The 16,611-nt window shown below is 47.8% G+C and overlaps 1 protein-coding gene across 2 annotated transcripts in view; it reads right to left on the reverse strand.

The window, feature by feature from the left end:
- Trim66 (tripartite motif containing 66) overlaps nt 1-16,611 on the reverse strand; it is a 54,338-nt gene that overhangs the window by 15,473 nt on the left and 22,254 nt on the right. For both annotated transcript variants that reach the window (XM_036197009.1, XM_036197018.1), the window contains exons 4-10: nt 15,697-15,829; nt 15,169-15,285; nt 13,955-14,069; nt 13,297-13,443; nt 10,432-10,549; nt 7,905-8,812; nt 5,395-5,556 (exon numbers count right to left, since the gene is read on the reverse strand). In XM_036197009.1, the coding sequence (XP_036052902.1) occupies nt 5,395-5,556; nt 7,905-8,812; nt 10,432-10,549; nt 13,297-13,443; nt 13,955-14,069; nt 15,169-15,285; nt 15,697-15,829 (1,700 nt within the window). The remainder of the gene's footprint in view (nt 1-5,394; nt 5,557-7,904; nt 8,813-10,431; nt 10,550-13,296; nt 13,444-13,954; nt 14,070-15,168; nt 15,286-15,696; nt 15,830-16,611) is intronic.

Below are 16,611 nucleotides of genomic sequence, written 5' to 3' on the forward strand. Positions count from 1 at the left end.
AAGAAAGAAAGAAAGAAAGAAAGGAAGAAAGGAAGAAAGGAAGAAAGAAAGAAAGAAAGAAAGAAAGAAAGAAAGAAAGAAAGAAAGAAAGAAAGAAATAGCGAGCCAGGCAGTGGTGGAACACTCCTTTAATCCCAGCACTAGGGAGGCAGAGGCAGGTGGATCTCTGTGAGTTTGAGGCCAGCCTAGGCTACAGAGTGAGATCAGGACAGGAACCAAAACTACTACAGAGAAACCCTGTTCCGGAAAAACCAAAAAAAAAAAAAAAAAAAAAAAAAAAAGGAAAGAAACAAAGAAAAAAAAGGAAATGGGCAACTTATAAAGAAAACCATGTCTCTAAACTTGCTTGATCAAGTATGCTAATTATATCCTGTGTCTGGGTTTATGATCTCATACATGATATAATGCCCTGGGTTTGTGACATCTGTTTCTGTTGTTGCTCCAAGGCTATGCCTGCTGACTTCTGGTTTCAAGTTGTTTCACCGTGGTTGAAAATCACCAAAGAGCAGGGGTTGATGTACGGTAGGAAAGGGGACCAATGACTTGGGAGTTGCATCTTAGACATTCACTGAAAACTCTCACTCTAGCTGAGGATGCAGGTAAGGAGAGGTAATTTACCTTACAGAGGTAAACTGACGTATGAACTAAATGCTCAGGATATCCGCATGCTTCAATGGCTTCAGATAGGCAGGCTGATTCAACAGTAGATCGCAAAACAGCCCAACAGGGCAGGGAAGGAAGCAACTAACCTGTCTGGTAACTGGCGTCACCTAGTGGGTTTTTTATTGTGTTTTGTTTGTTTGGGGGCTTTTGTTTTGTTTTGTTGGTTTTTGAGACAGGGTTTCTCTGTATAGCCCTGGCTGTCCGGGAATTTGCTCTGTAGACCAGGCTGGCCTTGAACTTACTTCTGCCTCCTGTGTGCGCCACCACACATAGTGGTTTTTACAAGTTGGTTTTTAATAGTAGTATTGTTGCTCTGGTTGTCAGTGAGAGCTCATCCATCTCAAGAGGCTCCCGTATTAATTAAGGCTACTCTGATGGGTACACAGACATCCTGCTGACCAGAGCCAAACAGGATCATAGGAGATAAAGAGAAAAGAATTGAAAAGTACCCAGTGCCCTGATGATCTGAGAGAAACAAAGAGGCACAGAGGATCCTAGAGGTTGAGGTGGGAGGATGAGGAAGGGTGCAGTGGAATTCTAGAAGTCTGGAGTGAGAGCCAGCTAAGGGAAACTTACAAAACCTTGGGAGGCTGGGGAGAGATGGTCAGAGGGATTTCCCCGGGATACTGGAGGACACCCTCAGGCTATTGATAAGTGCCAGTTTCCTCATGGACCAGGAGATATGGGCAAGGGTCTCAGTTTTAGTCTGTGAAGGAAACCATCAGAGAACTAAAGAGAGAGCTTCTTTAAGGGGATCAATTCAGAGGCGACTGAAGAGTATTTGACTTGCCTCCTAAGCAGGAGAACAGATCCTTGCACAGTCCAGCAGGTGCTGACTGGGACACAGGACATGCCCTAAGAAGGCTTCATCACCCTGGGAACATTCTGGCTACTTTCAGGGCCATGTTATATGACTATAAGATCATAGCTGAGGTTGAGGATCCAGGATCTGGTCTGCAACCCTGTATTTGGGGACTGTGAAGGCAAGATGTACTTTCTCACACATGGCAGGGTTACAGTAAGAATTTAAATGAGTCATTTCTCATCTCTGGGCTGGAATTTCCTCCTCCACAGGCTGACAGAAAACTCATGAAGCCGTTAAAGAGTTAAATCAGGAGTTTAAGTGTCAAAGTGCTTTGATACTGGTATAACTGCTTTCCACCTCAGCCATTATTATCCTTTGTTTATCTGCATCTTCCTTAATAATATGGGTCACAGGAATGCCTAGTGCTTCTGCATCCTTTGGTGAAAATACATCCCAGACTCCTCTTAAGCCATGAGCACCCCTTGTGTGGCAGAGAGCTCTCTTGCAGGTTATGAGGGACTCAGCTGGGCTCTCTTTCACAAGTACAAAAAGTAGCCATTAAAAATGTCTTCCAGATTCACCAGGAATGTAAGGATGTGTTGTGGAGTTCTGACCATGGTGCTTTTCAGAGTAGCTAAATCAAGATTAGGAAGTTTGGTCAACAGCCAGTGCCAGGTGGTTAAAGTCAGAACATCCTGCTGGCTGCATGGAAGGTGGCAGGACAAATGGGAGTGCCGGTGATCCTTCTAGAAAATTCATCTTCATCTGCAATGTCTTCACCATAACGTCATTTAGCGGCAACAGGTGCTCTGTTCTAATCAAAGCCCTTCTAGTGGCAACAGAGTTGGCATGGAATGCCCACAAAAGAGCCTGGTGCCACAGAGTCCACTTCACTTCCCTGGCACCCATGGACCAGAGTGGCTGCAGACCCAAACACTTCTAACAAAGACAACAAAGGTCAAAGGAAGCTGGGTCCTAAGGACTCTCCCCAGCTACTTCCAAGACAAAATCCAGTAGGTGAGAGGCCAAAATGGAGCCCTCTTCCTCCCCATGCAGTACACAGAGAGGCCATTGAACCCAGTCACTGAAGACAGGTTGAGTCAGGAGCCTGTGTTCTGGTCCTAACATTGCCCATAGGTAGCTGTATAACTCTTAGGTGGGTCACTTAATCTGTGTCTCAGTTTCCATATCTTTCAAAGGGGAATAAGAAAGTGGCTTCCTCATAGTATTGCTAGGATAAACAAAGACACAAAGTGGAATCATCATGTAAAAACCTGTGGAAATTTGTTTCATTTTAATTCATACAAAATATTCTTTAGTAATGAGGTGTTAAAAATATTTGATATCCCTCAAACTTCATACCTTTTATTCTGCCCAACTGCAGCTTAAAAGTAATGATACTCCTTCAAAATGGAAGCACCTTTCCTTAGGGCAGCAGCCTCTCTACAACCCAAAGCTCCCTGTGGCCCACAGTAACAGGCCCTTTTCCGGGAGCCTCAGACACAATGCCTTAGAAACACATCTTTGAAAATGCTAGACCATCCTCCCGACCCTTGCCCCAAACCTCAACATGGGCCCCAAGTCATGATGACCAAGTCATGACAGTTCAGAATAACAATAAGTTACAGTTCCCAGAGCCTTCAGTAAACCTTTGCCAACCTGTGGCCACCCAGAATGATCCCAGTGTCCCCTTGTTACTCAGAGAGCCCTAAAGCCACTCACACAGGCAACATAGTCTCTGTGCTTGAATGTAGCTTCCTCCCTCCCTCCATACTATGTATAAGAACACGGCTGCACCCACACCAAGTGAGAAGCAGTGCTTCCTGTTAAACTCTGGACACTGAAAATGGCTGCCTTGAGTCATCTTCTAATGTGGTTTCCATGGGAGAGCATCAGCAATTCAAAACAACATCCCCTCTCCCTTCCAGTACGTTCTTTATCCTATATTCCCATTCCCAGGACCAAGACAGACCTGAGCCAAAAGACTTTCTCTGTCTCACCTCCTGTAATCAAACAGATACTGAATTCAAAGCTCTTGTCATCTGATAGCCCTTGAAATCTTGGCTTCCTCTTCCTTCCATGGCAACTTACCTCATTCAACTCCTCTGTACTAGTCTGGTCTCTCTTACCACTGATCTCTAGTTGAAGTGACCTTTCAAATTTAATTCAAGCCATAACCCTCCTAGCTGAAAAATCCTTCCGTCAACTCCCCCGCGCCAATCCTGAATCCCAATTCCAAGCATAATAGGCGAGGCCTTCCAATCACACCCATTCCCGGGTGTACTCCTGTTCCTGTCAAGACAATTCATCTGAAACCCGGAAGAAAGCCCCGGGCTGTCTCTCAACTTCGACCTTCCAAGACTGCCATTCCTTCCACTACATCCTTTCTCCTTCAACTAGCCCAACTTCTTCACATCTTGGTGTAAAATAAACTTCCAAGAGGTGTCCTGGGAGCAGCCTCCTCTCCCAGAAGTAAGTGCTCCAGGAGGGCACACCTCAATGACTGCTGTAGTGTTCCATCGTAACTTACTGTTGGTGAATGTTTGTCTCTCACCAGACAGCAGCTCTACAGTGAGGTGGATGACCTTACACACCAGTATGTGTTGAGCACCTACAACATTTGAAATTCTAGGACATATGTGTGCATTTGTGCAAATATGTATAAAATGTTAACATCAAATGAATAAATAAATGTATGAATTCGATGGCCCATATATAAGTAGCTAAACAACTAAGATCTAAAAAGGGCTTATTTATGGCACCTGTAGACCAAACCATTTTCAACAGGGTAGGTAGGACAGAACAGGACAGGCACAGACAAAAGACTACTAGTATCAGAGGTCTTCCCAGTCTGAGCGTCACCAGAAGCTTCCAGTCAGCATTTCATTTCTGCCACTGCTTCCTTTTCTAAACTCTTCTCAAGGACAGTGAGACAGCTTGTCTAAGCAGCAGTGCTGGAGAAATGAGAGGCTGTACCTGGAGCAACTAGCAGAACCAGGCTGCAAGCCAAGGGATGCCGAGGGGCCGGTGGGCAAGCTTGGAGTTGTAGACTCTGCCAGAGGGATACCATGGGGCCGGTGGGCAAGCTTGGAGTTGTAGACTCCAAGACTAGGGCTTTAGAGTCAGAACTTGGGGAAGGACCAGGAAGACAGGCAGGCAATCAAAGGAACAGGGCCCTGGGGTGGAAGAGATGGCGCAATGCTGAGAGTCCAGGTAGAAGGAAGACAGTGGAGAGGAAAAGAAGACAGGAGGTAGCCAGCTTGCGAGTTGTGTGGGGCCCCTAGCAAATGAGAAGGTGACCAAAACAAGAGGACTCTGATAGATAGCTCATCTTCAAAGGATCTCCATATCTGTGGTGCTCAACTGCCTCTGCAAGGACATCTCTGCAGACCATGTACCTAGGCAATTCCACTGGATCTAATTCTAAAGCCAATAACTTCGAGTAGTGGGGAGCCACATAAAATATCTTCCCCCATTTACATTGAAAAAGGATAAAAGCTGTGCACTGGGTTCTTAAGTAAAGCTCAGCTCTTCTGGCAGCCATAGGGCCCTAGGCTTCATTTTCCTTAGCTACTTGGAAGTGATGCCCACCTTAGACAGCCATTAGGAAGGCGAAGTTAGATCACAGTCATGAAGTACCATATACCATTCTGACCACAGTAAACTCCTTCCCATCCCCTGCCCTCTCCACTCGAAAGGAAGGCCAGCAGGCCCATGTGGGAGTGCAAAAGATGAGGAAAGACCTACGCTGCTGACTCAGGAGGGAAAAGGCATGAGTCAGGGCTGGGTAGCATCCAGGGATGGACTAGCATCCAGGGGTAGACCATCAGGGGTGGAACAGGGACACACCTCCCTGCCCCCATCACCCTCATCCAGGTGCCTGGTGTCTGGGCTGACACAAGCCTCATGCTAGGCTGTGTTAGTACCTTTCTCACCACATTTGGAGAGGAGTGCTGGGAGGTGCTGTCCACTGGGGGGACACTGTGAGGAGTTTCTTCCCCAGATGTCTGGGGCAAGGCAGCAGCAGAATTCTTGTCAAGAGGTAGAGCTGGCTTTGGGCCCTCAGATGCTGGTGGCTCCTCTGTAACCTAGAAAAGAAATAAGGACCTTGGATGGGTTTCCCCACAGAGAGCAGCAGCAGGGGCTAAGGCCCACTGAGCCTTGCCCATGTTACTGTTTATACACCATAACAGATTAAGTTTTTCTCAAGAAGAAAAATAATCTGGCCGGGCAGTGGTGGCACACACCTTTAATCCCAGCACTCGGGAGGCAGAGCCAGGCGGATCTCTGTGAGTTCGAGGCCAGCCTGGGCTACCAAGTGAGTTCCAGGAAAGGTGCAAAGCTACACAGAGAAACCCTGTCTCAAAAAAAAAAAAAAAAAAAAAAAAAATCTGGGTTGGGGAATGGCACAGTCGGCAGGGTGCCTGGCACACAAGCCGAAGACCTGAGTTCCGAGTCCCAGCATGCACATAGAACTTGGGGATGAAGCACGGTCTACAGTCCCCAGAGCCAAGGCAGTGGGCAGAGAAGGGCTCACTGGCCAGCCACCCTCGCCAATCTGTGAGCTCTCAGTTTAATGGGAGAGCCTGTCTTAAAGACTAAGGCAGAGCATTAACAAGGCAGCTTGCCTCTATGCACACATGCACACAAATGCATGTGCACCCTCATGTTACCCCCCAGACATCTATTTACCCACACAAACGTGTGCATACAATACACACACACACACACACACACACACACACACACACACACACACACACACACATCTAAACTCTTCCTGAAACTGTATCTTAATACCATAGTCTTAGGATAGAAGCCAAACCAAGACTTCTGAGCAAACTCTGTGATATTCACTTTAACAATTATAACACGTGGTTTTTGTTTGGTTGGCTGGTTGGGTAGCTGGTTGGTTAGTTTGGCTTTGATCTGAGTTTATTTCATTAGTGCTATTGTTACAGTGATAGGAATTAAACCAAGGGTCTTGTGCATGGTAGGAAGCACTCAGCCTACCACTGAGACACCCTCAAATCTCTAACAGTTTATACTAATACTTAGCTGTGGTCCTCTATGAACACTGGATTCTGTTCTGCCATCATGGGGACTACTTTACATCTCTTCAAAGGAACTGAGCCTCAGGAGATGATGCCTGAAGTATTACCTAAAGTCATCCGTGACGACCCATGAATGTGAAGCCTTATATTTTATAATAAAAGTCTCTGGAGACTCTTTGAAGATGTGTAATCATAGATTTAAAGGAGACACCACTGTGGGAAACGTGAGAAGGGATGGGGAAATAAGCTGGGACAAAAGATCTAGAAAAAAGGAAAATCAGGAACTATGAATTAAGATGTGGAACAGCAAAGATCCCAAAGATGCAAATGCACTCAATCATCTTAAATGAGAAAAGAGAGGACCAGCATTCAATACTCCAATATTCCCTAAGCCGAGATCAAAGCCTCTTCTGTGGCATTCTAGACAAATCATCAGACCTGGGCCCTGCCTGGTCTTAGCTCCTCTTCTCAACACTGTATGGTCTCTAGGCAAACTGCTTGCCTCCAGCAACCCCACTGCACCTACCACCTACAGATGGCACCCCCTACAGAACACACTGTTGGCATGATACTCTGTATGTAGCTGTGCAGACATAAAGTTGAAATCCTCCCTGGAGGGTTGTAAAAGTGCCAACAGCGAAGTCTAATGCCACCTTCACTCTACCCCTTGAACCCTCCCATTCGCCTACCAGTCCAGGGAGTTTGGCAGGCTGCACAGATAGGAGAGACGGCCTGCCTTATCCTGGCCCTGGAAGGGGTCTAGCAACACTCTGATGGTACCATCTATTGGGCCTGAGTAACACTAATGCTCTCTGTGAATACATGAGAACCTGAGTTCAATCCTCCAGAATCCACACAAAAAAAGCCAAGAATATCAGTGGGTGTCTATAATCCCAGTGCTTGGAATGTGGAGACAGGTGGATCCCTGGGGCTTGCTGGCCAGCCAGCGGAGCCAAATTGGCTAGCTCCAACTTCAGAAAGAGACTCTGCCCGTCCCTCCCCCCCTTCCCTCCCCCCCCCCCCCCCCGCCAAAAAAAGGTGGAAAGCAACAGAGGAAGATGCCCAACATCAACCTCTAGCTTCTATGTGGATTGACTCACTCTCCTCTCTCTCTTCTCCTCTCCTCTCTACTCCCCCAGTACCTTTATGTTTTCAAAGGTACTATCTATGGACAAAATGCCCAATGGACCCCCGGGCATAGGGCTAAGCTAGGCAACTCTAGAGAACACTGAGCCCAAATAACTATAGAGCCCATGTACTATATCCCCCACAGCTTTGCTGAGCGTGGAGGTCAGGGGTAACGTGCAGGCTAAGCTGAAGCCCACACTAAGATGAAGGAACGGATGTTGTATACCCTGAGAAGTCCTGGGATGACAGCTCACCTGCAGGGTATCCTCCTGGCTCTGGGTCTGGACAGGTGCTGGCTGCCTCACGATGTAGTTGATCTGCCCCACGATGGTTTGCTGAAGATGCTGAGGAGACTTGGTCTGACTCAGCTGCAGGCTGGGCTGCTGAGCCTGCAGGAGAAGTTCCAAGTCCTTCTGCATCTCCTCCAGCTCAAACTTGTGGTGCATAATGTCCACGTTCTGTGAACAGGCAGGCCCAGGAGGGCTCTCATGCTGACTGGAAGCTAGGTGCTGAGATGGAGGCAAGGGTGGGGGTGCATGCTGGGTGGGTGGAGGGGGTGGAGGAGGGGGTGGTGGCTGCTGCTGTGGCTGCTGCTGAAAGTGGCTGAGCTTCAGCTTCTGGTGGTGGCCCAGCTGAACTTGGATGGAGGGTGTCTGTATGGTGGGCTGGGCATGAGCTCCCGACTGAACGTCTTGTGGAGGGACTATGCATACAGGCTGGGAAACCAGCTGCTGTCCTGGCCGCTGGGATGTACTCTCCTGTTCTGCGGGAGGTGGTGGTGGTTCTAGCCAGGGCTGCAGCAGCTTTGGTGGATGAGGACTGCAGGCTAGCTCTTTCTCCCTGGGCAGTAGGGTAGAACACTGCAGGGACCCCAGCTGGTGGGACACCATTTCAGAGGGCTGCCGGAAACTGTGAGCTGGGTGCATACTGGGTGGGGCGACCTGGCCTTTGAGGGAAGGTGAGACTGGGGAGCAGTGGGAACAGCAGACAGTCGAGGAGCACAGTGCTGGAGGCTGGAACTTGTGTGAGGGGTGGCTGAGAGACTCCTGCTGGGCCATGGGGGCCTGGTGGCTCTGATAAAAGGAGGATGCCCCCTGTAAGTTCCCATAAGCAGCCGCAGCATCTGCCCGGGATAGCTGTCCACCCTCAGTGGTTATGCAGCCTGGAGATCGAGAGCAGAGAGATTCCCAAAGGTAAGATGCAGCTGCTCCCCTTTGGTACTACCATTCAGCAAACCCAGTCAGCCATGGAGACAAAAAACTTCCAACCCTGACCTCCAAGACTGTCTAGAACGCTACCAGGAACAACACCTCCAGGAGCTTGCTCTAGGGGCCATGGGTATTTGAGGGATTGGGTCAGCTTTTACTAAATGACCAGCCTTTCTACCTGACTGGGAAATCTACCTGCTCTGTACACTCCTGTTAGTCTAACAGCCCAGTGGAGACTCACTAAAAGAATGCACACGGGGTTGGGGAGGGAGGGCTTTGGAAAATAGCAAAGGGTACACAATGAGCCTCTAGGTACATATCTGGGAACCGTTGGGCAGTGTGATGGAAGATCCCATGCCAGGTTGGTGCCAGACACCAGCACTGCCCTGGGGTTTCTGAGCCCTTCGGTGAGAACACCATACTGAGTGCTGTCTACTGCTCCTTCACACATTGTTCTGACGAAGCTGGCTTAGGAGACTGAGCTCCTTGAAGACAGAGGATGTATCTGATTCACCTTTGGACCTTTCGTACTCAGCACCAGGACTCACCCAGGGCAACTGCTGAATTAAATCAAACAGGAGGGAGCAGCAAAAACTCAATCTGGGACTGGGGATATTGTCATTTTGGTAGAGTGCTGGCCTAGCATATGCAAAGTCCTGGGTTCGATTCCCCAGAACCATGAACTGTGCACCTGCAAGCCTAGCACTCAAAAGTGGAGGTGGAGTCAATAGAACGAGAAGCCCAAGGCCCTCTGTTATTTTTTTTTTTAAGATTTATTTATTTATTATGTACACAGAAGAGGGCACCAGATCTCACTACAGATGGTTGTGAGCCACCATGTGGTTGCTGGGAATTGAACTCAGGACCTCTGGAAGAGCAGTCCTTAACCTCTTAACCTCTAAGCTATCTCTCCAGCCCGCCCTCTGTTATTTAGTGAATTGGAAGCCAGCCTAAGCTACATGACACCTGTCCAAGCAAATGAGCAAAAACACATCTGGTGTCACTGATTTGCCAAGTTCAACGTTTTTTCAATGCGATTAACAGGCTAGAATCAAAGTGGCAGTGGGGAGTTAGTTCAACAAGCCCATTATGGTGTCAACACAGCACATCTTCGTGTTGTCTACACTGCATAGAGACTGACTGGCAGAAATTACACAAGAGAAGAAAAGATGCACAAGGCCATTAATCTTCCGTCTGCACCTCAGCCCCAGAGGAGGAGTGGGTAGCTTGTACCCACACATGTATGCCCCATGTCACCACACAGACATGTTCACCTGAACTGCCATACAGTATTCAGAAGAGGAGGGTCACTGTCTCGTCACCTCTCCAGCAATGAAGCTGAGTAAAAGGAGCAACATTCATGCAGAACAGGGAGCTGTTTCAGATGGCATTGAGTCCCACCCTGCCATTTTAGCCCATCCTCCCACTTGTACTCAAGAGGTTTGATGGCTGATTCCATGATCACTGGCAGTCTCTGAGAACACTTTCTCTTGGGAATATGCTGGCCCATCTAGAAAGCACAGCAGATTACCTATACTTATTCTTAGTTGACAGGCCAAAGGTCATAGCTCACCAAGGGAAGCCAGCTGCTTAGTCCAGAAGTTGGGCTCCCAGGTGAATCTGATACTCCAAGGAGAGCCAGGATCGGTGTTACAACTCGTCTCCAGCAGCCGCTGCATCTGGAACACAATCTGACAACAGTACCATTTATTTGGGCATCTGCCTGCGTGATAAGTCCTACTACTTTCTAGTGCTTTGGGCAGGTTAAAGGGCCCCAAGTTGTGTCCCTCTGGCCTTTGGTCATCCTCCATAGTCTCAGTTCCCTGTTCCCTTCCAGTCTTCCCAGCCAATGAGCTTCCTCTTCCCTGGGCTCTGGAACCCCTACATCTGTAACTCTTCCAGGCCTCAAGTGAGCCCCAGTCATCCTACCATCACCTCCTTTAAAAGCTGTGCAGACCTCAGACCTGGCCAATGCTCTGCTCCTGACAGCATGTAAAGCCCCTTCCATCCTTCCCAGATGCCATCTTCCTCTGCCAGGGCTCTCATCTACTGCCTTTCACCACACTCCCATCACTTGGGGCTTTGCCAAGATTCCAATCACACCCTGCCATCATCTGGTTCTAGATAACTAATGGCCCAATTGACATCTTGGCCTCTTAAAGTCCTTGATTTTTTTTTTTCAGTTTGTTTTGTTTTGGAGACAGGGTCTCACATATTCCAGATGTTATTCAAATCTATTACATATCCAAGGATGACCTTGAACTTCTCATCTCCGGCATGCACCACTACATCTGGTTTATGGAGTACTAGGAATCAAACCCAGGGCTTTGCACATACGAGGTAAATACTCTACAACTGAGCTACATCCCCAATTCCCAATTTTTATTCCTTTTGGTTTTTTTTAGATTATATTTTAATTACAAGATTTCTCCCTTCCCTTTTCTCCCTCCAAATTCTCCCATATACTCCTCCCTGCTCTCCTTCAAATTCTTCTTTTTTTCATCGTTATTGCATGCATACATATATATTCCCAAATACAACCTATTAAGTCCATATAATGTTACTTACACCATTCTTGATTTCTTTAATGTCAATCAACTTCCACCTGTTTTCAGCTCAGTTCCTACACCTACATCCCATTCATCATCTGGACTCATTCTACCCATGAGGCCATAAACTCCAACAACCTAATTCTTGATTATAAGGTGCTCCTACTCCCCTGGGACATGCTCTTCAGTATCACTGAACTGTTCAAGTGCCACTCCAGCGGCTCCCATCATCTTCGGGTCCCAGGTCCCTAGTGGCCTAAGTTTCTCCCCACCACCAATTCCTGACTTCAGGTTAATCCTGCTATGCTAAAGCCTTGTTATTCAGCTCTGTTCTCTAAGGCTGTGTAAGTGAACGCTCAGCCTCCCTTTTAGTTACTCCCTTTATCACCCTCCTCTTCCACTGCTTGGTCTCCCCCTCTGCCATTTCACCCAAACTAACCCTCTTATTGTCTATGACTTGTAGTTTGCAGAGGATAAGAGACCACAAAAAGCAAATGCTCTAGGAACTGAAGATGTAGCTCAGTTAATAGTGTTTTCCTGGTATACAGGAAGCCCTAGGTCCAACACCCAGCACTGCATAAACCTAGCATGTGGTGCGTGCCTGTAATACCGGCATTTAGGGGAATCAAGTCATCCTGGGCTGCATAGTGAGTTTGAGGCCAGGCTGGATCCTGTCTTAGAAATGACAAAAATCCAAACTCTGCAAACACAGATTCCCTTCACTCTGTACACTGAGCTATATGCACCGCCCTTGTCCAAGGCCAGGCGGCACCCTCTGGATCTCACTCTTCCAGCTTTTCCAGGGTGCTCACTCCACCCACCCTCTCTATTTTACTGTCAACCTCTCTCCCATATGGAAGTGCAAATGTCTGCCAGACCTAGAAAGAAAAAAAGTCTCCTCCAGCTCTGCCTCCTTCCCAATTACTGGTCCCTTCTCACACCTACCTCTGTCCTCACCTCCGTGCTCACACTCATCTGGCTTCTATCCTCCTGCTTCACTGGCACTTCCTTATAAGGTCACCAGGGACCTGTGGATGGCTGGGCTTATCCATCCTGTCTCGCCTCTGTGGTACAGTCAGCACAGACTTCAATTTGAACTCCGCTGGCATGTGCGCACTCTACTTCCTGGCCTCCCCCTACACTCTAGCTGTGCGCCTCAGTCGGCATCATCTTCTCCCCTCTGGAGAAATAATGGCATTCCCTGGTTGCAGATTTGCTCTTCTCTCTCCACAGTGCTCCCATGGTGACTGTCCCAGTAATGCTACCTCTTAATCTCCAGCTCTGACTCTTCTGACGTCCAGACCCATCTATCAAACTAGCTTTTTGGACATCTCTTTCCAGATGTCCTCCAGGCACCTCAGAGTCAATACAACCGTCTCTCAAAACCCACGCTCCTCCAGCCCAGTGTGTTGCACACAGGGGAAAGAGACAGGAAGGTCTCAAGTTTGAGGCCTGCATGAGCTACCTAGCAAGATCCTGTCAGAAAATAAAACCAACACTTCCTTCTAGGCATCAACCATCCTCACAAGCCCAAAACATCAAAATCTTCTTCAACCCCTGTTTTTCTCTGGCTCCCCCACTTGGTGCCCAGTAACTAACTTTCTGTGAGATCTCTGAACACTGCCTGGGCCCAGGACAATATGTGAATACATGGAAACAACAGGCCTTCCTGGTTGGGTTAGCAAGATCATTTCTGCAGCTGGGTCCCTTGTGCTATAGGTTTTTGTACTAACCTAAAACCATGGCTGGGTCTGAAGAACTCAGGACCTGCTATCTTACTCCTCTTCCCACCTAAAAACATGCACTTCTGAGGACAGCCTCTCCCCTTGTGATACAGACTCTGTTCTGATCTGTTTTCAGACTAGCTGAAGGGACCAGCTTCCTCTTACCAGTTCTTTGCTGAAAAGGAAAGGGACGCTGGTTTTGCTGCAGACAGCCCAGTTGATGAAGTTCTGCACATGCTCAAACTGACGGTTGAGAACCATGATGCTCTGTAACTGCTGCTCCAGCTTCCGCTTTCTCTCATTAGTAATGCCCTGGTGCACAGAGAAAAGACAGAGTCCCTGGTGCTGTTCATGAACCTATCTGGGAAGTCTAGTGGCCATTGTGTATCAGTATGAACACTGATGGCATCAGATAAGAGAACTTCTGAAAACAGCCTTGAGCTGTTTGCTGATAGACAAAGAAAGGGAGAAAAGAGGGTGAGAGACTTTACAGTACAAATGTGGAATGGTGATAAATGGAAAAACATGAATGAATGAATGAATGAATGAATGAATGAATGTCTACATCTCTTGCATACAACTTTCTGAAGAAGGTGCAATTAGACTCTTCCTTGACATAGTTAAGGATGGCAGCTACCTGAGAGACATTGCATCAGCGAGAGGTTGAACTGGTTTTCCAGCCCTTAACAAGCCACTCTCCCAAAATTAGACTAGAAATTTTGAAAGACGGCATGCAACAAAATGCTACAAAGATTGTGTATCTGAATCCTAGCTCTGGCTTCTGACCCAGGAAAGCATCCCCGGTCCATCTGCACACACATACCTCAAGTTCCTCTATGAGTCCATTGGCCTGTTTGTTCAGCTCATTCATGAGGACCATCTTGGCCATTTTGATCTGGTTTTCCACCTTCCTATGCTGATGTTTTACTTCAAAAATCCTGGAAACAGGATGGGACAAACACAGTGATTTGGCAAACAGAAAGGCTGACAACTTGGAAGTTGCCTTGAGATCAGGGCCAAGCAGGCATCAAAGAAAAAGAGGCCTTTCTCAGCCCCATTCAGTGTCCCTCCCAGACCCCTTGATCTAACTGGGCTTCCTCTAGGAAACCTCAAGTCCACAGCCAGGTCCACCCAGTAGCTCACCAGGTGGCACAGTACCGTGGGATATATGGATATGATTGCATATGGTATATTGTCCAAAAGGAAGATGCTCCAAGAAGAGGGAAAGAGAGTGTGGGTACAGAGACTAGTGGCTTGTGAGGACTGAGGAGCGTGGGAAGTGGAGGGAAGTGATCAATAACATATATGGGTTTCATCACTTTTAGAGGTGATGAAAATGTTAAATTGCACAGTTCTGTAAAATGCCAAAAACCAATTAATTATATATTTTTAAAGGCTTTATTTTATTATATCTCATTAAAAATATTTAAAAGAGAAAGGTGATGGGCTTTGAAGTCACCACAGCCCTAGCTTCCAATTTGATTAGCCATATTAGTACAGATAAGTCACCTAACCTCTCTGAACCTCTGCCTCCTCATCAGTAAAATAGAGATAAGCCTTGACTGAAGGAATTATAGTAACTGAACAAAATAGTATATGTTTCCCAACCCACCAGGTCCCAGTTCCTAACTCCTGCTATACAAAGTGCCAGTGATACCATGCCACTTAACTTATTTATATAGGAAACAAGAATAGACAGATTATGACTAATTTGTTGCTATCCCACAATAAACAGCATTTTCCTCTCTGGAAGCTACTTACTATGTACCCTTGTTCTCGGGTACCCACTTCTGGATAATTCATAAAGCACAGAACTTTGGCCCAGACTCACTCTGATCATCCTATAGTAGCCTGGCCCTAGTTATCAACTGATACCCCAAAGACACCTCACTGGCACTGCAACCTCTGAGGAATGGACACACGTGCTTATCTGCCTAACCGCATCCCCCTCCATGGACCCACTAGGGGCTGGTACCCGAGCCCAGGAGGTGAGAGAGGAGAGCATTTTCAGCACTAGCAAGATCTACCCTAGGCTACCTGTCCTCGATTTGCTTCGCAGATGTCTGCAGGCTGGACTTCTTATGTGCCACCTGCGTGGTCACGCTCTCTAGAAGCATCCTTTGGTTTTGTAGAACTTCTTCAACATGTCTGCACCTAAAGGAGGAAACAAAGCAAGAGCTGAGGAGTGATGGTGCTCAGGAATCTCCATGGTGCACTGTCTCAGCCTCAGAGGCAAGGATTACACACTGAGAGACAAAGGCACTCAAGTCTTTTGGTCCACAGAGAAGAGAAACACCTCTGTCCAGCAGCTGCAGGTTGGCTTGGGCAGGGAGAGGGTTCTTTTTTTTTTTTTTTCTTGAGACAGCATCACTATGTAAGCAAGTTATCCTCTGATTCATTATGTAGCCTGGGCTGTTCCCTAAACTCACCCATCATCCTACCTCAGCCTCCCAACTGTTGGGATTACAATTGATTACCTCCATACCCTGCTTCAGAGAGGCCAGAGCTCTCACAAAAAACAATGCAGAGCCTCCCAAGCCCACTCAGACAGTCCACCAGTCCCACCTGTGCTCTTTGTGTTCCACCATTAGGCAGCTGTGGCATGTGAGCACATCACAAGTCTCGCAGAAAAGCTTGAGCACTTCCTGTGTGTGCAGAGGGCAGTACAAGGCGAAGTCCCCAGAGCCAACATTCACCCCTGCCAGAGAAGACAGAAGATGTGGGCTTCTGTTCATGCAGACATTTCTGTTCAGCTTTGCTGAGCAGCCCTCAGCCCTCGAGGGACATGACACAGACCCAGAGCTTGGGGGAAGAGATTCGAACAGGAGAGGTCTCTCTTGGGAACAGTGAAACTCAGGGCACGGGGAAAAATTCAAGCTTAGCCTGGCTAGATTCGCTCAGCTGTCCAGAAACCTCACACCCTCAAGCCCTAGTATCCCAGCACCTGCTAGGGGTGAAGAAGGCACTGGTACCTGCTCCAGGTAGATCTCTGGCACAGTGGGAAACCCTCCCAAATGAACCCAAGCCTCTTCACTAACCAGGATTCTGTGTTGATGGGGCTAAAACCAGCTACTCAGCTTTGCTGGGCTCCAGACTAGTTTACATCTAGTTCATGGGATGATAAACATATCAACACACACACACACACACACACACACACACACACACACACACACACACAGAGTCACCGGCCCCAGAAGATTTTCTAAAAGACTGCTGCTTAAAACAGATGGTGCAGGATGGACAAAAGGGCAAGAGTGGACCAGACTGCTAAGTCTCTGCATGGGAGACATATTGCTCTAAATAGGAGTGGAAGGTGGGAGCTCAGCTGGCTTCCATGATTCAAGATCATGCTCCCAGCACCGGCTCACCCACACTCACCCGCCCCCAGCCCAACAGTGAAAGGCTGGAGTGAGTCACCCCTCTGACTCTGAGAGAGACATTCTTCCTTTGCAAGACTCAGAAGCCATCCCCACTGTC

The sequence above is a fragment of the Onychomys torridus genome, chromosome 1 (genome assembly GCF_903995425.1).
Source record: "Onychomys torridus chromosome 1, mOncTor1.1, whole genome shotgun sequence".
Lineage (NCBI taxonomy): Eukaryota > Metazoa > Chordata > Mammalia > Rodentia > Cricetidae > Onychomys > Onychomys torridus.